This window comes from Mesoplodon mirus (genome assembly GCF_964341445.2).
Source record: "Mesoplodon mirus genome assembly, chromosome: 12".
In the NCBI taxonomy this organism is placed as follows: Eukaryota; Metazoa; Chordata; class Mammalia; order Artiodactyla; family Ziphiidae; genus Mesoplodon; species Mesoplodon mirus.
This window is the reverse complement of record NC_138988.1, coordinates 39,721,764-39,743,450: the sequence shown is the minus strand read 5'-3', so window position 1 is coordinate 39,743,450 and position 21,687 is coordinate 39,721,764. Positions and strand designations below refer to the sequence as shown.

The 21,687-nt window shown below is 48.3% G+C and overlaps 2 protein-coding genes across 3 annotated transcripts; both read left to right on the top strand.

Annotated features, from left to right (window-relative positions):
* The first annotated feature begins 3,099 nt into the window (after positions 1 to 3,099).
* ATRIP (ATR interacting protein) lies at positions 3,100 to 19,669 on the top strand. Of its 2 annotated transcripts, none has more exons than XM_082639452.1 (13): positions 3,100 to 3,406; positions 5,492 to 5,622; positions 6,304 to 6,474; positions 8,056 to 8,174; positions 9,564 to 9,718; positions 10,975 to 11,070; positions 11,388 to 11,517; positions 11,707 to 12,396; positions 17,725 to 17,861; positions 18,022 to 18,110; positions 18,575 to 18,655; positions 18,875 to 19,127; positions 19,541 to 19,669. In XM_082639452.1, the coding sequence occupies exons 1-13, from the start codon at positions 3,160 to 3,162 to the stop codon at positions 19,606 to 19,608; spliced, it is 2,367 nt and encodes a 788-aa protein (XP_082495578.1). In that variant the 5' UTR covers positions 3,100 to 3,159; the 3' UTR covers positions 19,609 to 19,669. The 2 variants fall into 2 exon arrangements, with proteins under 2 accessions (XP_082495578.1, XP_082495577.1); XM_082639451.1 differs by having other exon boundaries at positions 18,019 to 18,110.
* A 593-nt stretch (positions 19,670 to 20,262) lies between these two features.
* On the top strand, positions 20,263 to 21,662 carry TREX1 (three prime repair exonuclease 1). Its single transcript, XM_082639453.1, has 2 exons — positions 20,263 to 20,345; positions 20,656 to 21,662. Exon 2 carries the CDS (start codon positions 20,677 to 20,679, stop codon positions 21,619 to 21,621), a length of 945 nt encoding a protein of 314 aa, XP_082495579.1. The 5' UTR covers positions 20,263 to 20,345; positions 20,656 to 20,676; the 3' UTR covers positions 21,622 to 21,662.
* The last annotated feature ends 25 nt before the right edge of the window (positions 21,663 to 21,687 follow it).

Sequence of the window (21,687 nt, the reverse complement as noted above, 5' to 3'; positions counted from 1 at the left end):
TCATCTGTTCATGTCAGGAGTCTTGCTTGTGTAAGCCGGGCATGCACCAGTGAACAATTCCTCTTGCCAAGGAACTTCTCTATTGTTGGAGGGGAGCAGGACAAATACATATGATATGTGTTATGAAGGGAAAAAAGACTGGAGAAAGGAGAGATTCCTAAAAGTCTGTAAGAACTAAGCTTACTCTGAAGCCCCCAGGTCTGCATTTCCACTAGGGCTTCAGAAAGGTCCTTGCTAGGTTCCCATCTCTTATACTCTACGTTCAACCCATCAGCAGAATTAAATCTGAACCCTTCATATTTACTCTTATACCACCGGACCTTCATCCTGACCCTAAAATCCCTCACCTAAACTATTGTAGTCACATCCAAATTTGTCTTCCTGCCCCTACCCTTGCTTCCATACAGTCTAATCCTTATTCAGGACCCAGAGTGATCTCTAAACCATAAAGTTACATTTTGTCTCTCCCTGGCTGAGAATTCTTCAGTGGCTTCTTAGTGCAAAAAAAACACAAGTCCCTACAATGACCAGTGAGGCACTAAGGGATCTGGATGCCACTCCCTACCCTCTGGTATCTAGCATTCATCGTCCTGATCCACAGTGGCCTACATTCCAATCAAGCTCCTGCCTCACTGTTAGAACCAACTGGAAACTCCCTTTAGAGTACTGAAATGTCACATTAGTGAGCTCTTTCCTGACTAGTGGCAGTCCCAGTGTCTCTTATCCCTGTTTCCTTTTTCCATCCTGACATTTGTTATCTACCACTTCTGACTCCAGGAAGAGTAAATTCCTGGAGGACAGAGACCATAATGTGTGCTAAATGCATATGTATTGAAACAATTTAGAGGCACAAGTCTAGATTTCCTCTCTAGGCCCTTGATACAACTATGGGAATAATGCTAATAACACTTAGCTTTCTCTGAGAATGTGTTTTCAAAAAGGGCTCTAGAACTAGTCTGAGATTTTGCTGAGTCAAAACTGGAAAAGGTTTTGATAGATTGAAGCCTGTATTATCATTATACTGTACTTGATATTAGTAGAAAAAGAAAACCAGCCCCCTTTGCTTCTCTCCCGGAAAGTTGCACAGCCAGCAGCATCTTTGGACTCCAGGGAGTCCCTGTTGGACCCTGCCAGCTCGCACCCATCCCTGTGCTACGGAGAATAACCCTTCAGAGAGCCAGTGCCAGCACACCACCCCTGAGATTAAGCTACTGCTCTTTTATCTGGTGGAACCTAATCAGCATGAACAAATGGAAGTATAATCCTGTCTCTTTACGGGACCAGAGTCCTGGAGCAATTAAGACAAGCATTCATCATTTGGGCAGCTGTCTGAGGGAACCTACCAATTACCTCAAAAAACTAAAGCCAGGTATTCAAGACCCTCTAGGCCCTGACAACCATCTCCCTTTTATTTACTGCCTTCACAAACATTCATAGGACACTCACAGGCCAAGTTTGGCACTGAGCATTCAAGGATGAAAAGTTTTGCCCCAGTTACGCTCCAACACCCTGTTCCTGCTAACTGTCCTGCACATGACTGCTGCCCGGTAAAATCCCGTCAGCCACTCAAGTCCAGCTTGAATCCTTGCTCCTCTCTTAAAGCCTTACCTTCTCTCTCTGCCATCGATAATTCCTACCTGGCACTTGTGTGGCGTCCATTTCAGTGTTCTTGTCTGAGTAGTCTTGGTGCCATCCTCCTTGGTAACTTTTTTTTTAAAATTATTTATTTATTTTTGGTTGCATTGGGTCTGTTGCTGTGCGCGGGCTTTCTCTAGTTGCGGCAAGCGGGGGCTATTCTTCGTTGCGGTGCACGGGCTTCTTATTGCGGTGGCTTCTCTTGTTGTGGAGCACAGGCTCTAGGTGCATGAGCTTCAGTAGTTGTGGCATGCAGGCTCAGTAGTTGTGGCTTGTGGGCTCTGTAGAGCGCAGGCTCAGTAGTTGCGGCACACGGGCTTAGTTGCTCCACGGCATGTGGGATCTTCCCGGACCAAGGCGCGAACCTGTGTCCCCTGTATTGGCAGGCAGGTTCTTAACCACTACGCCACCAGGGAAGCCCTCCTTGGTAACTCTTTTTTTTTTTTTTTGCGGTACGCGGGCCTCTCACTGTCGTGGCCTCTCCCGTTGCAGAGCATAGGCTCCGGACGTGCAGGCTCCGCGGCCATAGCTCACAGGCCCAGCCGCTCCGCGGCATGTGGGATCCTCCCGGACGGGGGCACGAACCCGTGTCCCCTGCATCGGCAGGCGGACTCTCAACCACTGTGCCACCAGGGAAGTCCCCTCCTTTGTAACTCTTGATAACTTCCACTCAACCTGTAGGACAGCCCAGGTGCTACTTCCAGGGGGCCTTCCTTAACTTCCTGAGTTTCATTCATTTCTAACCTATGACCGTCGCTTGGGACAAAAACACTCAAGAGCTCTCAGAGAAATGAATGAATATTAACAGCCTGAGCAGTTAGTTCCCACCCCCTCCAACACAGGCACACCATTCTCAGGATCACCCCTTCTCAGACCTTTCTTTCTCCAGACCTACCTCAAAGGTACACATTCAAAACATTTACTGTTCTCAAAGATGTGTGCTCACAACAGCTCTATTCATAACTCCTCGCCCAGTCCCATTCTCCCAGACTCCTCCCCAAGAGAGCCTTGGGGTATATGAGAAATGGGTCTGGCTGGAGAACAGCGAGCTCACAAAGACCAAACCCCTGAATGCTCCCTGACTCAATTCACATGTGCACGTGTGAAAATCAGGGCGAACTCCTCCAAGCCCAGCTGTGTACCCTAAGTGATGCCAGAGATCGGGCGCAGAGCCACCTGCGCGGTGGGGCTGGTGAGTTAGCCCAGGTAACTCGGTTCTCTCCTCTTAGACCACCCTCCTACTGGGGTCCCAGCCGTCGGCACGAAAGCGCCAGGCAGGATGGTGCCCAGAAGGGCTGGGAGCGACCGAAATCCGCAGGCGCCCAGTTGAGCACCGCGGCGCGGTCTGATTACGTCATTCCTCCGCCCCCCCCACCGACTGGCAGGTGATTGGCCTGTTGGCTCGGGGGCGTGGCCCCAGCGGCTGAGGCGAGCGGCGGCGCGCTAGCGGTTGGTGCAGCCAGCCCTCCGGCCTCGAGGTTACAGGCCACACTCGGTGCCTTCGGATACCGGCTGGCGGCAGGCATGGCTGGAATCCCCGCGCCAGGCAGCAGGAGGCGGAGCGGGCCCCCGGCACCCAGTCCTGGCCCGCCGCCCAGCACCCAGCACCCTCCGAGCAAGCGGGCCCGGGGCTTCCTCGCGGCCGCCCCCCCAGACCCAGAAGACCCATTCGGCGCGCACGGGGATTTCACCGCCGACGACCTGGAGGAGCTCGACACCCTCGCGTCACAGGCCCTGAGCCAGTGCCCGAACGCGGCTCCGGACGTGTCCAGTGAGTGCGCCTTTTCCCCGAGGGTGGTGCAGACCTCGCTAGACCCACTAGGTGGCTGTGGCTTAAGAACCCCACGACCGCTGTTCCGGTGTCTTGCACTCACACTGCCACTTCACCTTTTAAAAATATAGGAACAGTTTGATTTAAGCAGCGGCGTGTCCCAAAAGGTCCTTTGATTTGGGGGAGAAATGTATGAGTAGTGTCAAACAGCCGATTTGGAATACCGAAAGCTAGGTTAACATTTTACTTTAGTTTCTATACTTTGGACCACTAAGAGTCTTAGTTCTTAACAGAGATCCTTGCAACACGACTACCACCACCATCAGAATCATCACTACCTACACATGGGGACCCATCCTTATGACAGGTTTGGGAGGCTTTAGATCCAAGGAAGACCACCTCTTCCCTTGGGCCGCGTGAGCATAAGAGGGGCCTGGCAGAGGCAAGAGATAAAAGAGACTCATTCTTTTTTTTTTTTTTTTTTTTTTTTTTTTTTTTTTCTGTACGCGGGCCTCTCACTGCTGTGGCCTCTCCCGTTGCGGAGCACAGGCTCCGGACACACAGGCTCCGCGGCCATGGCTCGCGGGCCCAGCCGCTCCGCGGCATGTGGGATCTTCCGGGATCGGGGCACGAACCCGTGTCCCCTGCATCGGCAGGCGGACTCTCAACCACTGCGCCACCAGGGAAGCCCGAGACTCATTCTTTTATACAACCAATAAATCGTACTTAGGTGCCCAAACTTTAGGAGCTGCAGACACTTAGCAATAAACAAAAGACAAAAAGCCCCCTCCTTCATGGAGCTTACCCTCATTCTAGTGAAGTCTTATGGGGCTCCCAGGAAGAGAACTCTCTACTTGGATGTCTTACATGAATCTTATATTCCACACAGTCACTTCCTGGAAACCCAGTCATCCACCAGCACCTCCAGCATGGTGCCTGGCAAAGCATTCAAAAAACACTCAGAGCATTTGATGACCAAATGCTCTGCATGGCAATGACTAGCACCACTCTCCATCATGTAGCACAAGGCACACAACAGCTCCCTTTCCTTGACCATGGATCTGATCCCTTTCCAAATCCTGTAACTTTACCTTCTTCATCCATCTCTGGAATCCATCCTCTCTGCATCATCTCTGCCATCTCCCTGATCTGTGTTACCATCACCCCTTCCCGGACAACAGTCTACTAAATTGTTCCCACATTTCCAGTTATGACTCAAGTCAGACTTTATACCACAGCCAGAGTGATCTTTTCAAAACTAGAATCTCTGTGTCACACACAGATACACGTGAACATCCCTACTGAAAGCCTTTAATGACTTCACACTACTTCCAGTATAAAGATCAAAATCCTTAACATGGCCAGCAGGGCCCAGCAGGGCCTGTCCCTTTGCCTCTCCTTCTGTGGGTTCTAGCCACACTAACCTTCCTTCATTCCTTGAATTCTCCCTGCTTCCTTACAATACAGAAACTGCACATTGCTGTTTCTCACACACTGAGCGTTCTTTCCATCTATTCCCCATCGCCACTCATCTGGTTAGTTCCTGCTTGTTCTTCAGCTCTCCATTCAGTCATCACTTACCTGGGGAAGCCTTCTTCTATTCATCCCGTTGGATCAAAGCCCCTATTATAGGCTTTTCTATATTTGCTCTTCTCTGCAGCTCTTATAACAGTTGAAATTTTACATTTATTCTTGTGTTTTTGAGTGCCATGTAAGCTCCATGAGTGTAAGGACTGTATCCATTTTGCTCACCATTGTACCTTTCTTTAGAGGCTAAAGCCTGGCATATTTTAGGTGCTCAGTAAATATCGTTGAATAATAGATCACTGAGTTCTGACCAGTGAGATCCCCACAGCACCTTTCAGCCTTTAGATGAGACTCTTAAAACTGGGTGAAGAATGGGGAGAGGGTGGCAGGTTCTGTTATTTCCTGAGGATTGATTCATGGTCTTATATTGGAAAATACCTATAGTGCTTACTAGATCTTTCTCTAATTTGCTTTCAAAAATGATTGTTTTCAGCACTGTCTGGCTAAAGTGGGAAAATGTTGGGTCCTAAAAAGTATACGGGAACTGTTTTTTTACAGATGTTCATAAGGTCCCCAGATTAGATGGGATGTCAAAAAATCCTGCAAGGAAAGACAGAGAAAGTGTTCCAGTTAAAGATAATTTTGAATTAGAGTTACTTCAGGCACAGTACAAAGAGCTTAAAGAAAAGGTAAGTGATTTAACTTGTGGCTTTTGTAGTTAATTCATTCACCTATGCATGTGTTATAAAGCATTATACAATAAAACATATAAAAGTTTTAAAACAAGGGTCCAGATTCATCCCCATGAATTGGGGGAAAGAAAGCCAGAAAATTTTGGTTGAAACTAAATCCTGAGATTCCTAACAACCAGGGCAAGAAAGGAAACACTGTAAACCATATACAAAAAGAGATACAAACTTTCTGTTATAGCACTGAGATAAATTTATAGCCTATGTCTTATATAAGAAACAACATCATAATGGTTGCTATTTTCATTAGCAGTTTTGCAAAAAAGCAAACATTCTTCATATGACTATCTATAGGTCCCTAGAAAAACCAAGAACATAATGTAGAATTTTAGTTCTGTAAAGCGTGTGACCCAAATTGTTTAATACCTCTTAGAGCCTATAGAATCTGCATGCAGAAGTGACAAGTGTGTCCTTAAGCTATCTTGCTGAATATCCACTGTCCCAGGAATGGGCCTAGCAGATCATGGTGATGTCTGATTGGTACAGGTATATTTTGAGCACTAATTGGTCTGTTGGACATGTTTTAAATGTGTTTCTTCATCTCCCCAGCTACATGTTGATACATGTACATATATAATTTTCCCTTACAAACTTTTCACAACATCAATTTGGGATTTACAGATGAAGGCAATGGAAGAAGAAGTGCTCATTAAAAGTGGAGAAATTAAAATTTTACGGGACTCACTGCATCAGACAGAATCCATTCTAGAGGAACAGAGAAGATCACATTTCCTTCTTGAGCAAGAGAAAACTCAAGCACTCAGTGACAAAGAAAAAGAATTCTCCAAGAAGGTGACCCAGAGCATTTGTTTTGCTTGTATGGACATCAGCTTTGCCTGCTCAATGAGTTCCTTTAGAAGCAATGACTAAAGTTGCTTATAGATCTTCCAGGAAGATTTCAACAGTTGTTTGTCTTAAATACTTTTGCTACCAACTAATTGCATGTACTTTTCTCCAGGCTCTGAGGTTTGGAAAAGGACTTAGATGAAACTCTGCTTTGCTGTGGTAGTCTAAGTTACTAGCTCACACTTTGCAGAAACAGCTAAAATTAATGGGTTTTTTGTTGTGTTTTTTGTTTTGTTTTGTTTTTTTGGCAGATCAGAAACTCAGTTGACCTAGCTTAGGCCAAAAGAAAATGTATTGGCTTCCATAACTAGGTCTGGGAAAACAGGTGTGCTGGGGCCTCAAAAGACTCAAGATTTGCCACGACTCATCTTTATTCTCTATACTATTGATAGGCTCCATGCTTATGGTAGAGGATGTGTTCTCCAGGGGCTCCTGGGCTCATATTTCATAGCTCCAGAGCAGACTGAAGACTTAGGGTTCCTTAACTCCAAGTTTTAAAACTCTGGAGAAGGCTCTAATTGGTCTAACCTGAGTCAGGTGCCTGCCTCTGAACTAGTCACTGTAACCAAAGAGATAATAGCTCCCATTCAAATCACATATTCAAAGGTAGGAAAATGATGTTTCTTAAGGGAGGGAGATACTGTTCTGGGGAGAAAAACAGTGGGTGTCCAGTATATACCACTTTCCTTCACTTCCCAAGGCTTCAGACTCAAGGACATGGGCCTTATTCTGCCATTACTTCATTCAGCAAACTTGGCAGTCTTTAAAGAAGCACTGACCTGTGCCCAAGACTAACAGCAGTAGTTGCCTTTCCATATACATGATGAAGAGCAAAGGGTTTGCAATCAGACAAACCAGAGTTTGAATCTAGGCTTTATCACAATCAAGCAGTGACCTCAGGGTGATGACTTATGCTCTATGACTCATTTCCCTTATCTGTTCCAGAAAATAACCAGAAGGGCTGTCGTGAGACTTAAATGGTCCTGCCCTTGTGTCTGGTGCTGTGCCTGGGGAATGGCAGCAGTTACCATTGGCCAGAACAGCAGGTCTCCCCACACTGTACAAGGTTTTGGTAAAACTCTTCTAATTACTCAGCCCAGACCTCAGGAAGACTTGGATTGTGCACCACTATATTCACTAAAAGGTCTACATGTTACCGTGAGATATGGTACCTTGTCAAGCTCTGTGCTGGGCATTTTACATTCACCATTCTTACTTAATCCCCCCAACCAGGAAGACAGGTATTTATGTTACAGATAAGCTGGAGTTCAGAGAGGCTGAGTAAATGGTATTTGAACCCTCACAAACTACCCAGCTATAGTTCAGATCAAAATATCTTTCTAGAATACCATGCCATCTTTCAGGAAGAAGGTTAAAGCTTGATATTTTAGTTCATTTATGCCACAGCAGACTTTTATACTATCTCTCATTGCTTGTTTTTCCTTTACTATCTTGAGATTTTGAAGCCCAGAGCTGTTTCTGTATATGTGATGAGGCCTCTGTAAGTATGCTTCTTTTGTCTTCCAGCTCCAGTCATTGCAGTCTGAACTCCAGTTTAAAGATGCAGAGATGAATGAATTAAGGACAAAGCTTCAAAGCAGTGAACGAGCTAATAAACTAGCTGCTCCCTCCATTTCCCACGTCAGGTAATGATGGTGCTAGAGGGAGAACACAGTTTTGTATCGTTTAGTAAAAAGTCTGAATAACAATGTCAGGCTAGTCCTGAACAAAGGTCGTTTAGACTCTGCCACCGGGGCATAGATGCTCTTTCCTGAAGGCCTCAAAGATAGTTTGGATGAGACTAGAATGGTTTGGGGCATCATAGCATAAAGGCCTCACACTCTAGAAGTGCTTCCTCCCTGTAGACTTTATAAACACAACGCAACTCCTCGGGATGAAAAGAGGCTGGAAAGATGCTCTCCAAACTTTTGGAGTGGACCAGTCTTCATTTTTATGTAATTTGTTTCAAATAAATGATTTTGCCCCAACTGTATTTCAGTCCCAGCTGCTTGGAATATTTTTTCTCATTTGCTGTCCAGCAGTCCCCACCTTTGCTGCAGATGTGATCAGCTTGTTAATGGTCCGTCCTGTCCCCTGCCTGACAAAGAAGTCTGGCACACTGTCAGGATCAGCCTTGAAATTTGAACAGTGTGGGTCAGGTTGTCTTTTTCTGGTATTCAACATTCTGCTGCCTTTGCTTATAATGGGCAGGGTGTGAAATTGAACTTTTCTTGCCTTGCGTAGCCCAGGTAAGACAGGAGAGCAGAGGGAGTCCATCCTCACCTCTTCACACTAACAGGAGGGCCTCAGCATTGTCTGATCCAATCAGAGGGTTAAGACTGCTTCTCTAACATAAAGACCCTGGCAACAAGGCGCTGGCTCAGTTTCCAAGTTGCAAGACACAATACACCTTTTTCTAGACCCTCTTTCTCCTGAAAATCTTTTCATTCAGTCCCTGACTATTATAAAAGAGGTTGTTCCAAACTAGTGGTTACCAGGCGGGGGAGACGAAATGGGAAAGAGGCAATATAGAGGGATAGGGGAGTAAGAGCTCTAAACTATTAAGTATAAAATAAACTACAAGGATATATTGTACAACAAAGGGAATATAGCCAATATTTTATAATAACTATAAATGGAGTATAACCTTTAAAAATTATGAATCACTATAGCATTTGCTTATAACTTATATAACATTGTATAGCAACTATATTTCAATTTAAAAAAAAGAGGTTGCAAACTGAAAAGATGTTTTGGTGGAATTGGAAATAATAATGGAGTTATGGCCAGTACTTTTGGGTGATTGGAAGAAGGTGGAAGCAAATGAAAGATTTTTTTTTTCAACAATTTGAATCAAAATGCCTTGAATTTTGCATTGCTGTCCTGACAAAGAATAACAAACGTGTAATAGATAAAACTTTTGGTCAAATCACCTAGACAGGAAAAGTTTAAAGTTTGTTAGAAGTCTTATAACCAGGTGTTTTACATGGTATTAGCAGAATCATTACTTTGCTTTCATAGTTAACTTTTTGCAGTCCTAGGAAAAGCCCTTCTGTGGTTGTAAAGCCAGAAGCATGTTCTCCACAACTTGGAAAACAATCTTTCCCTACAAAGGAGTCGTTTAGTGCTAACATGTCCCTTCCCCACTGCCAGACCGATCCAGGATATAAGTCCCTGATGGGCAAAGAGGGTAAGTCAGTCTATCCATCATCTATTGCTCTATATCAGACTACTCACAGACTTGAGCCTTGAAACATCTGAGTGTTTATTTTCTCCTCATTTCTGTGGGTCAGCGGTTCTGACAGCACAGTGGGGATGGTTTGTCTCTGCGGGCACTGAAGGCTTGTAGGGGCTGGAGGTCTATTTCAAGGTGGCTCACTCACATGTCTGGCAGTGGAATTCCTTTCCACATGTGGGCCTTTCCTCAGGGCTACTTGGCTGATCTCATAACCTGGTAGATGGCTTCCTCTAGAGCTAGCAAACCCAGAGAGATAGGTGGAGGCTATCCTTTTTATGGCCTAGCCTCAAAAGTCGCATAGCATCACTTCTGCCACGTTCTGTTTGTTAGAAGTGAGTCATTGAGCCTGGGCCATGTTCAAGGGGAAGAAAACTAGGCTGCGCCCTTTGAGGAGAAGTGTGTCAAAGAATTTGCAGGCATATTTTAAAACCTCCAGTCAGCATCCATTGCCATGCCAGAAACACAGCTAGTATGCAGGAACATGTGCTCCTTTCATCGCCCAGCTGAGTCCAGACTGAGGGAATGCTACTGCTTTCTAGAGAGACAATCTAGCATTAGTAGGTTTTCACTCTGAGACTGTGCTATGCCAGTTATCTTACAATTCAGATACAGTGCCTTTCTCCTACCATCGACGCTTTCAAGTCATTAGCATCACGCCACCCCTGAGAACTACAGCTACTCACATTTTTGACATTCAGCAACTTCAGGAGCGGTTATCAGGTAGCGTTATGAGCAGGCAGTGGAGCCCACCAGCCTGGCCGAGAGTCCCAGTCACACTGCTTACTGGCTTGTATGATTTGAGCAAGTCCCTTAACCTCTGTGCCTCAGTTTTCCCATATGTAAAACAGAGCCAATGATAACACCTCCTGGTTGGGTTGCTGTGAGGAACAAGAGAGCTAGCATGTATAAAACTCTTAGAACAGTGTCTGGCACATAATAAGAATCATATAAAATGCTTTTATGTTATTGCCTGATTTTGAAGTGGGGCAAACAATTTAATTTTCTTTTCCTTTCCTTTCCTTATGCAAGTTCCTGTTTTATATGAGGAAGGCAAAGATGTGAATGTTCTTGAGTTGCTTTGGCTCTTGTTTTGATCCAAAGTTGAAGAAGTAGAACAATGTATGTTTTAAACTCATTACATTTAAGAGTTTCTGATACACTTGTGCTTTTGTGTTCCAGTTTTGATTAACATATTATCTGTTATTCAGAGAATAAGACCCACAGTCTGGGAGATGACCCGATAAAGCAAGAACAGTCCCAGAAAAGTCTTACTGACAGCTGGATGCAGAGATCAAACACTCAAGGTACCAGAATACCTGCTCCTTCTGCAGGAGGCCTTCCTGGGTCCGATCATCCTCTGTGATGCTGCAGTGGAATTGCCTAGGGAACTGTCCTGGGCTCAGTCAGCACCCCAGGCAGTGCTTTAGAGCGTCCAAGGGAGTAGTAGTCTGTGGCTTAAGCAGAAGACTATAAAATGGAAGGGGCCAAGAGCAAGTATGCCTCCGAGCCTTCAGTACCCACAGGCATCTCAAGGGAAGTTAGTGGCAGCTTAGAGGATAGTTGGCATCATAGAAAAGCACTCTCATGTCAGAACCTTCTACAGTCACCTTGTCTTCTGCAGGCTCCATTTTGATAAACCTTCTCCTGAAGCAGCCTTTGATCCCAGGGTCATCCCTAGGTCTGTGCCACCTCCTGAGCAGTTGTTCTGAGGCTCCTACCGGCACCCTGTTCCAGCTACCCGGACTTGGCAGGTAAGCATAAGACTCCTAAAAAGCTTGTTTGGAAGAAGTTTACAGGAAGCAAGTCCCTATCTGGTCCTGACCGGCCTAGGAGGTCTGCTCTGGGCAGGAAAACTAGAGAATTTAGCAGGCAGGTTGTTTGGGTCCCTTGACCTTATCTCCCTTTCACACTTGTGTGTTTTCTTTTGTGTCTGTTGCTAGTACCTTGACTGGGATTTCAAGCCTGAGGACCACAGATTCTTGTGATGGGTCATTTCCCCTCTTGGCCCTGAGAGAAGCACAGAACCTGGCACTTACTGGACTGAATCTGGTGGCCAGGAATGAAGGCTCCTGTGACAGAGACCCAGCAGAGGGAGGCGGAAGGGCCTTCCCACTCTGCCAGCTTCCTGGAGCTGTGCACCTCCTCCCCCTGGTACAGTTCTTTATCGGCTTACACTGCCAGGCTCTGCAGGATTTGGCAGCAGCCAAGAGAAGTGGAGCGCCTGCGGACTCACCGACACATCCCTCCTGTGTGAGCTCTGGGGTAGAGGCCAGCCCCGAGGACTCACTTTGCAACCTGGAAGGCTTCTCTGTGGCTTCACTAAGTGTTCTTCAGCACCTGGTGTGCCACAGCGGAGCAGTCATTTGTCTGTTACTATCAGGAGCAGGCGCCGATTCTGCTGCTAGGGAAGGAGACCAGAGCCTGGTTGACGGACATGGTCGTGGGGATGTGACCTCAGCCCCAGGGGGGCTTGCCGGTGACCAAGGCCAGCATCCACTATTGAAGATGCTTCTTCAACTTTTGGCTTTCTCTTCTGCAGCAACAGGTCACCTTAAAGCCAGTGTCCTCAGCCAGTGCCTTAAGGTTTTGGTGAAATTAGCTGAAAATGCTTCCTTTGATTTCCTGCCCAGGTATAATGTAGCATGGGAGTCATGATTCCTTGTGGGTCTTACCCGGCCTCTTGAGGTCTGTCCTGAGGCCCCTGTAATTGTTCCCATCTTGACTCGTCCATACTGCTCAGCTCTAAGCCTTGGTTTAGGTTCTTAGCTAGAGTTCTCAAGTGATGGGAAGTGGGGCCGGGAGTTAGAAGAACCAAGGAAGTGGTTTATTTGGCTTAGTTCTGCCTCTGGATAGTAGGTAAGCGAAAGACACGTGATAAAAGAAGGCTGCTAGTCACTATGGAAGAGTGTCCTGCCCCCGAAACAGACAAAGGCTGAACCAAGAGGCCTTTGAACCTGGGACATGGATCAGGTGAAGACCAGATTTCACAGCCACATTGAAGTTTAGTTTGGTGGGGTTCCCTGAAGAAGCAGAGGGTGTGTGGAGGGTCTGCAGCTACAAGCTGACCTTGCTGGGTATCTGCCCATCATCATGGTGTCCACCACTGGCATGAGCCACAGGTCACTTGCTCTTAAGGTTTGTTGTGGAACACTGTTGTCATAAATTCCTAGCTTGGGATTCCAGACCCTCAACACTGGGAAGGTAAACACCACCCAGCCAATCCCCTCGTCCTGTAATCCCATCTCCCCCTCAGCATTCCACCAAGAGGCCAGTTCCTCTGTTGGTTGTATCTTAAGCCTTTTTGTCTCTGAACTCAGAATACCTGTTTGCTAAAAACACTCCTGGATCCTGGTTTCCATATGAATATATTCTGGCTTGTCTGGTGCATCCTAAAGGTGGTGCTCAGAGCTAGACACAGTGTACTACAGAGTAATGTGAGCAGCAAGGTAGGCACGTTACCATCACCCAGGTGCCTGGCAGGGGGCCCAGCTCATGGTGGCTGATTGCTTCTTTTTTTAAATTATTATTATTTTTGAGTCTTCTCTTTCCTTTTATTTTTTTTAATTCCATAGTGCTTTACAGTTTTCAAAAATTTCACACACGATTTCGTATAATCCCATAACAATGCTTTTTTTTAAAATCCCCTACCCCTATATTGCCCTTCCTTCCCTCTCCCCACTGGTAACCACTAGTTTGTTTTCTGTGTCTGTGAGCCTGTTTCTTTTTTGTTTTATTCACTAGTTTGCTGTGTTTTTTAGATTCCACATACGATATCATACAGTATTTGCCTTTCTGACTTATTTCACTTAGTATAATGCCCTCCAAGGCCATCCATGTTGCTGCAAATGGCAAAATTTTGTTCTTTTTTATGGCTGAGTAGTATTCCATTGTGTGTGTGCGTGCGTGTACATGTACCACATCTTCTTTATCCATTCATCTGTTGATGGACACTTAGGTTGCTTCCATACCTTGGCAATTGTAGATGACGCTGCTATGAACATTGGGGTGCATGTTTCTTTTCAAAGTAGTGTTTTCGGTTTTTTTCAGATATATACCCAGGAGTGAAATTGCTGGGTCACATGGTACTTCTAATTTTTTGAGAAACCCCTATACTGTTTTCCACAGTGGCTGCACCAATTTACATTTCGCCAACAGTGTAGGATGGTTCCCTTTTCTTCACATTTGTAGTGTTCTTTTTGATGATAGCCATTCTGACTGGTGTGAGGTGATATCTCATTGTGGTTTTGATTTGCATTTCCCTGATGATGAGTGATATTGAGTATCTTTTCACGTGCCTATTGGCCATCTGGATGTCCTCTTTGGAAAAATGTCTTTTCAGTTCTGCCCATTTTTTGATTGGGTTGTTTGTTTGATGTTGAGTTGTATGAGCTGTTTGTGTATGTTGGATATTAACCCCTTATCCGTCATATCATTTGCAGTTATCTTCTCCCATTCAACAGGTTGTGTTTTCATTTTGTCAATGGTTTCCTTTGTTGTGCAAAAGGTTTTAAATTTAATTAGGTCCCATTTGTTTATTTTTGCTTTTGTTTCCTTTGCTTTAGGAGATGGATCCAAAAAAAAAAAAATTGCTGCTATTTTCGTCAAAGAGTGTTCTGCCTATGTTTTCCTCTAGGAGTTTGATAGTAGCTGGTCTTCCCTTTAGGTCTTTAACCCATTTTGAGTTTATTTCTGTATATGGTGTTAGAGAATGTTCTAATTTCATTGTCTTACAAGTAGCTGTCCAGTTTTCCCAGCACCACTTATTGAAGAGACTGTCTTTTCTCCACTGTATAGTCTTGCCTCCTTTGTTACAGATTAAATGACCTTAGGTATGTAGGTTTATTTCTGGGCTCTCTATTCAGTTCCATTGATCTGTGTGTCTGTCTTTGCACCAGTACCATACTGTTTTGACTACTGTAGCTTTGTAGTATAGTCTGAAGTCAGGGAGTATGATTCCTCCAGCTCTGTTCTTTTTCAAGGTTATTTTGGCTGTTTCAGGGTCTTTCATGTTTCCGTATAAATTTAAAATTTTATTCTAGGTTCTGTGAAAAATGCCATTGGTAACTTGATAACAATTGCACTGAATCTGTAGATTGTCTTGGGTAGTATAGCCATTTTGACAGTATTGATTCTTCCAATCCAAGAACAGGGTATATCTTTCCGTTTATGTTGTCTTCAATTTCTTTCATCAGTGTCTAATAGTTTTTGAAGTACAGGCCTTTTGCCTCCTTAGGTAGGTTTATTCTTAGGTGCTTTATTCTTTTTGATGCAATGGTAAATGGGATTGTTTCCTTAATTTCTCTTTCTGATAGCTCATTGCTAGTGTATAGAAATGCAACAGATTTCCGTATATTAATTTTGTATCTTCCAACTTTACCGAATTCATTGATGAGCTCTAGTAGTTTTCTGGTGGCATCTGTAGGATTTATGTATAGTATAATGTCATCTGCAGACAGTGACATTTTTATTTCTTCCTTGCCAATTTGGATTCCTTTTTATTTCTTTTTCTTCTGATCGCTGTGGTTAGGACTTCCAAAACTATGTTGAATAAAAGTGGTGAGAGTGATCATCCTTGTCTTCTTCCTGATCTTAGAGGAAATGCTTTCAGCTTTTCACCAATAAGTATGATTTTTTTTTAATTTTATTTATTTATTTATTTGGGCTGCATTGGGTCTTATTTGTGGTATGTGAGATCTTCGTTGAGGCATGCGAGATCTTTAGTTGCAACGCGTGTTCTCTTCATTGTGGCAGGCGGGCTTCTCTCTAGTTGTGGCATGTGGGTTTTCTCTTCTCTAGTTGTGCGTGCAGGGTCCAGAGCGTGTGGACTCTGTAGTTATGGCGCACAGGCTCCAGAGTGTGTGGGCTCTGTAGTTTGCAGCATGTGGGCTCTCTGAGGCGCACGAGCTTAGTTGCCCCGAGGCACGTGGGATCTTAGTTCCCCGACCAGGGATCGAACCTGCATCCCCTGCTTTGGAAGGTGGATTCTTTACCACTGGACCACCAGGAAAGTCCCTACCAATGAGTATGATGTTAGCTGTGGGTTTTTCATATATGGCCTTCATTATGTTGAGGTATGTTCCCTCTATGCCTACTTTCTGGAGTTTTTCTCTTAAATGGATGTTGAACTTTGTCAAAAGCTTTTTCTGCATCTATTGAGATGACCACATGGTTTTTATTCTTCAGTTTGTTAATGTGGTGTATCACATTGATTGATATGTGGATATTGAAAAATCTTTGCATCCCTGTTTCTTATTTTTTAAATGAATGAATTCCAGGAACCGCATTTTTAGCAGTTCTCTTGGTAGATATATCATCGTTCTATTCCTGTTGAGCTTGTCCACAATAACATCAAAAAACAGCCATTTAATGGGTGCTTACTGCAGGCCAGACACAGATGCCTTCTGTTCACTAGCTTGGGTGGCACCCTCAGAGCCCTGTGTCTTCACGCCCAGCACAGAGCCTGGCTCACTGTGAGCACTCAGTGTTTGTTGAATGAATAAACCCCATGTTGCCTTGTCTGAAACCCCAGAGGGAGTATGCTAGATCAGCCAGTTAAGACTCCTGAATCATTGTTCTTGATCACTGTCTGATGCCACCTCCCACGCAGTGCTTCTCTGAATTCCTTCATGCTTGCAGGCTGAACCCCATTACCACACAGCTTCATGTTCACCTTGAAGTAAAAGCCAGGGACAGGTGCTACCAAGGCTCCATAGCAGTATGCGATACAACACGAGCAGCCAGGCAGGCTGTGATCTCCTATGAAAGGCACCACTGCCCGCCCAGGCTGGAGGGCACCTCATCCCCTCAGACTCTTGTCTTCCCACTGCATCTGTTTTACGGGTAGGTCCAGCGTAGCTCCCCAGGTACTGGCATGGCAGGCGCTTTTGAACAAAAAGTTGTCATCCCCAGCTCAGCCAGGGCAGCATGACTTATTTATTGTGCGTTTAGGGGCTGTGCCAAAAAAAAATTTTTTTTCATTTAAAAAGGCGGCTCCGATGCTGTCAAAAATAATTTGAAAACTACTGTGTTGTGTATAAAGATGGATTTTTTTAGTTTCAGGGGCCACTTCTGGCCTAATAATGAAATTAGGTAGTAACCGGTTAAATTCCAGTTTCCCACAAAGTTCCACATTCCCTGGTGACTAGAAACATTCAGCTTGTCTCTCATACAGGATTTGCTCTAAAATGAGTTCGCCCCAAATAGACCTTGCTTCCTAATGGTGTACAAGGAATATTCTTAACCCTTGGTGCCGTGTGCATGAAAAGGGACATACCCGCAGAACTGCCCCTCCCCCCACCCACGAGGCTGTGTGGGTTGAGCAAAAAGCAGTGCTTGTCTTTGGACTTGGTTCCTTGGTAATGAATGCGCCATCCCTTTGCCCCCAAGACCAGGGGGAGAGTGCCCAAGCCCCTCACCATGGACACCCTGAGTGCGTACCTTCTCATACGTGGCAGCAGAGGAGCTGGTATTTCCCGATACGTGGGGAAAATGAAGTCTTCCTTGCCCAGCGAGTGGTCTTATAAGATCCAACCATAGCCAAGTCCACATTGTCACTGCTGACGCCTGGCCAGTCCTCTGGTGGTGGGCACAGGACATTTCTCTCACACTCAAGTTGAACCTGCCTCCCTGTTTGGGAGCAGAGGCAGGAAGGAGCCCAAGAGTAGTGTGGAGGCCGGCACCCGAGGTCCAGGGGGGCACCTCGTATTTGCTGGGTGGCACTGTGCCAGGTAAGGGCCTGTCATCTCTAAGCCACAGCAGTCCCACAGTGCAGGGTAGTACCCACTCGTTCACCTGAAACACGTATCAGCAGGTAGGGTGGCATTTGAACCCAGGTCTGTCTGAATCAAGTCTCCTTTTTACTGGCCTCTTCAACTTCCTGTTGCCTACCGTGAAAAGGTGAGGGTGACTCATGGGATTGGGTTGGAGGTGTCACGTCTCTCTGGGGCCCTGTGTTTCAGGTTCCAGTGCGTGTTCCGGGTGCTGCCACAGTGCCTGCGCCCAGAGACACCCCTGCCTAGTGTGCTGCTGACTACTGAGCTCCTGTCCCTCCTCGTGGACCACGAGAAGCTTGCACCTCAGCTCTGCTCCCACCCGGGTAAAGCAGGCCGGGGGCGCGCGTCCGGACTCCTGCAGCTTGGAGGAAGGGTGGTGGTAGGGGCAGGTCCGGGGCCGCCTGAGGGCTTCTGCAGCTTGTACCTCAGGCACTGGGTGAGAAGGCGGATCCTGAGTGAGCGGTGGGGTGTCCTTTCCAGAAGGCTGCCTCCTGCTGCTGCTGTACATGTACGTCACATCGAGGCCTGACAAAGCCGCCTCAGAGACACAGTGGCTTCAGCTGGAACAAGAGGTAAAGACACCAGAGCCCCTTTTGTGCTGCTCACCGCCCCACCCCACCCCACCCCACCCCACCCCACTCCATCCCACGTAAGAGCCACTCGTCTCCTTCCTCTGGGAATTAAAGGAAGCTTTAATCCATTTTGGTAACGCGTTGAACCACTAGCAAGGTCAACTCATTTGGGGGACTCCACACTACACAGATACGGTACAGTCGGAGCCCAGGGTACCCTGGGACTTGGCAAGGTTGCCTGGTGGCTGGAGGTGGGCACAGAGGCAGGTGGGTCAGTGGTGAGACCCAGGTGTTGGTCCTGAGTGTCTCCTGGGAAGCTCCCAAAACACGACCACCTCTTGGATCCCATTAGTGCAGACAAGCAGTTGCTGAGGCAACTGGAGCTCTTGTAGAAGCCTGAGAAAGCCCTCACTGTGACCAGGGCCTCACTGTGCCATGGATGGGACAGTCTGTTCTTGTTCTAGGCTGTGTGGCTCCTGGCTAAGCTTGCTGTGCAGAGCCCCTCCTCCCCAGTCACTGGTTCCAGCTGCCAGTGCAACGTGGAGGTGAGTGCCAGGGGCAGGCAGGGGCCGACAGTGGGCAGCTCTGCTGGTGGATGACAGGGCCCTGTGAAAGCATCCCATGCTCCTTCACCAGGACTAGACCCTGGTGCCACTGCTCAGAACCTTCCTCACCCGGGTGGCTAGGAAAGATGCTGCCCAGCTAAGCAGGTTGTCAGGGTGCAGGGACCACCTGACCTGACCTCAGCCTGTGCCCTCCCCCAGGTGGTCAGAGCACTCACGGTGATGCTGCACAGACAATGGCTGACAGTGCGGAGGGCAGGGGGGCCCCCGAGGACTGACCAGCAGAAGCGGACAGTGCGGTGCCTGCGAGATACAGTGCTGCTGCTGCACAGTCTGTCCCAGAAGGACAAGCTTTTCACTGTGCACTGCGTGGAGGTCCTGCATCAGTACGACCAGGTGATGCCAGGGGTCAGCATGCTGATTCGAGGGCTTCCTGACGTGACAGGCTGTGAAGGTGAGCCTGTAGGAGGGCCCCTCCCTGCCCCAGCCCACATGTGGAGTTTGCCCTGAAGTTCGTGGACAAATCAGACTACCTGGCCTTAGGTCAGCAGCGCTCCATCCACACAGCCTTTGCCGGCACTGGGGCCATTCTTTTTTCTTCCCTGTCCAGTTCTTCTCTCAGCATATCAGCCTGCCTTTTGCTCATATCTACTGAGTCGGCCTGGCAGAGCCACGGTTTTTCCAGAAACATCCCTGTCTGAATTGCCTTTGTATTGTTTTGCTTGCAGTAGCTGAGGGAGCAAGGCCTGGGCATGGAAGGGACTGCTTAGTTCCTGTGGGCCTGGTGGGGAGGAGAGGTGGGACCTCCCCCAGTCCCAGCACCTTCAGGCAGGACTTCACCACAGAACCCTCTTGTTTTTGGCTCAGAGGCAGCCCTGGATGATCTCTGTGCCGCGGAGGCTGACGTGGACGACCCCGAGATGGACTGTGGCTGAGGCCTGTGAGCATCGAGCCACACGGTGGCACCAGCACCACTGCTCCCCTTACCTCACCCCGATTAAAAGCAGCGACTGGCTGTTAGACAAAAGGCCAGGCTTACGCTTCCTGAGTCTGATCTGTCTCGGCTAAGTGGGAGGGACAGAGCAGGAGGGGGACCCAGGGAAGACTGAGATCCTTCTTCCTGTTCCTGGCCGGCAGCCCCATGGTAATGAATCTGCTTTGAGGAAGGAGCCCTGCCTTGCCCTGCCCTGCCTGTGGAGTTGTCCTGAGTCATCACTTTCGCCTGAGGCCATGGGAAGAAACCATTGTGTGGCAGGGAAGAAGGTGGCCCTCAGCCCAGGCCTAAACCAGGGAGGCCTGGGAAAATGGGGCCAAGGGGTGGGTGCAAAATGGCCACGGCAGGGGCTCCCAGCAGGCTCGAGTCCTGGAGCTAGCCTGCCCCATAGCCCTGTCCTCCTGGTGTGAGGGCGTGAGGGCCCTGGTGCGTTGTGCCAGCCAGCAGGCCCACAGTGAGAGGTCTGAGAAGGCCTTTGGGGATAGCACTGTGGGTGCCTGGGGAGGGACAGGTGTTGGCAGGAGGGACAGCCCAGGCAGGCTGACAAGCGGGGCGGGCCTTGCTCACACCAGCCGCTGGGCGGGCTCAGGCTGAGTTTCACTTCCCGCCACTGCTGCCAGCAGCAAGAACCAGCTGGAGAGCGTGCACCCTGAGTCATTGCTGCCTGCCTGCTACTCGGTAAGTGAGGACCCCCAAGGGGAAGGGGTAGGGTGGGAGGGCCATGGGTACCTGCCCCACCAACCCCCACCGGACTGAGCGGGCACTAGGGGGAGGAGCCAAGCCTTCCCCTGAACAGAAAACAGTGTGCTGGTCCCACTAAGAAAGCCACCCCACCCTCCCTGGCTTCCTGCCCTGGAAATGGGTCCTGGAGCTCAGCAACAGTTTCTGCCCGTGCAGGGAAGGCCAGAGGGGTGCTCCTGTCCCACTTGCCTTACCTCTTATCACTGGGCACTCACACATCCACCCCCCACCCCATGCTCCTCCCCAGGCTCAGCGGCAGATACCCACCATGGGCTCGCAGGCCTTGCCCCCGGGTCCTGTGCAGACCCTCATCTTCTTGGACCTGGAGGCCACTGGCCTGCCCTTCTCCCAGCCCAAGGTCACAGAGCTATGCCTGCTGGCCATCCACAGATGGGCCCTGGAGAGACTTCCCACCCCTCAGGGGCCTCCTTCAACAGTGCCCCCACCACCCCGGGTGCTGGACAAGCTCTCCCTGTGTGTGGCTCCGGGGAAGGCCTGTAGCCCTGCAGCCAGTGAGATCACAGGCCTGAGCACAGCTATGCTGGCTGCACACGGGCGTCAATGCTTCGATGCTAACCTGGCAAACATGCTCCGAGCCTTCCTGCAGCGCCAGCCACAGCCCTGGTGCCTTCTGGCACACAACGGTGACCGCTACGACTTCCCCCTGCTCCAGGCAGAGCTGGCTGTGCTGGGCCTTGCCAGTGCTCTGGAGGGCGCCTTCTGTGTGGATAGCATTGCTGCCCTGAAGGCCCTGGAGCAAGCTGACAGCCCCTCAAAGCACGGCCCAAGGAAGAGCTACAGCCTGGGCAGCATCTACATGCGCCTGTACGGGCAGGCCCCACCAGACTCACACACAGCCGAGGGTGACGTCCTAGCCCTTCTCAGCATCTGTCAGTGGAGGCCACAGGCCCTGCTGCGGTGGGTAGACGCTCACGCCAGGCCCTTCAGCACTGTCAAGCCGATGTACGTGGTCACAGCCTCGACTGGAACCAGCCCAAGGCCATCTGCTGCTACGGCCACTGTACCCCTGGCCAGCGCCAGGGGCACCAGCCCCAACTGTGGTGGAAACAGGAACCCTATGCCCCTTTCCCCAGCGAAGAGCCCTGGAGCCCCACCCAGGGAGGGGCTGCTGGCCCCACTGGGCCTGCTGGCCTTCCTGACCTTGGCAGTAGCCACGCTGTATAGGCTGTCCTTGGCCATACCCGGGCAGTAAGCCAAGAAGGAAATTCTGACTAATAAAGACCCTCCACAGCACCGAGTGATCACTCACCTCTACCCA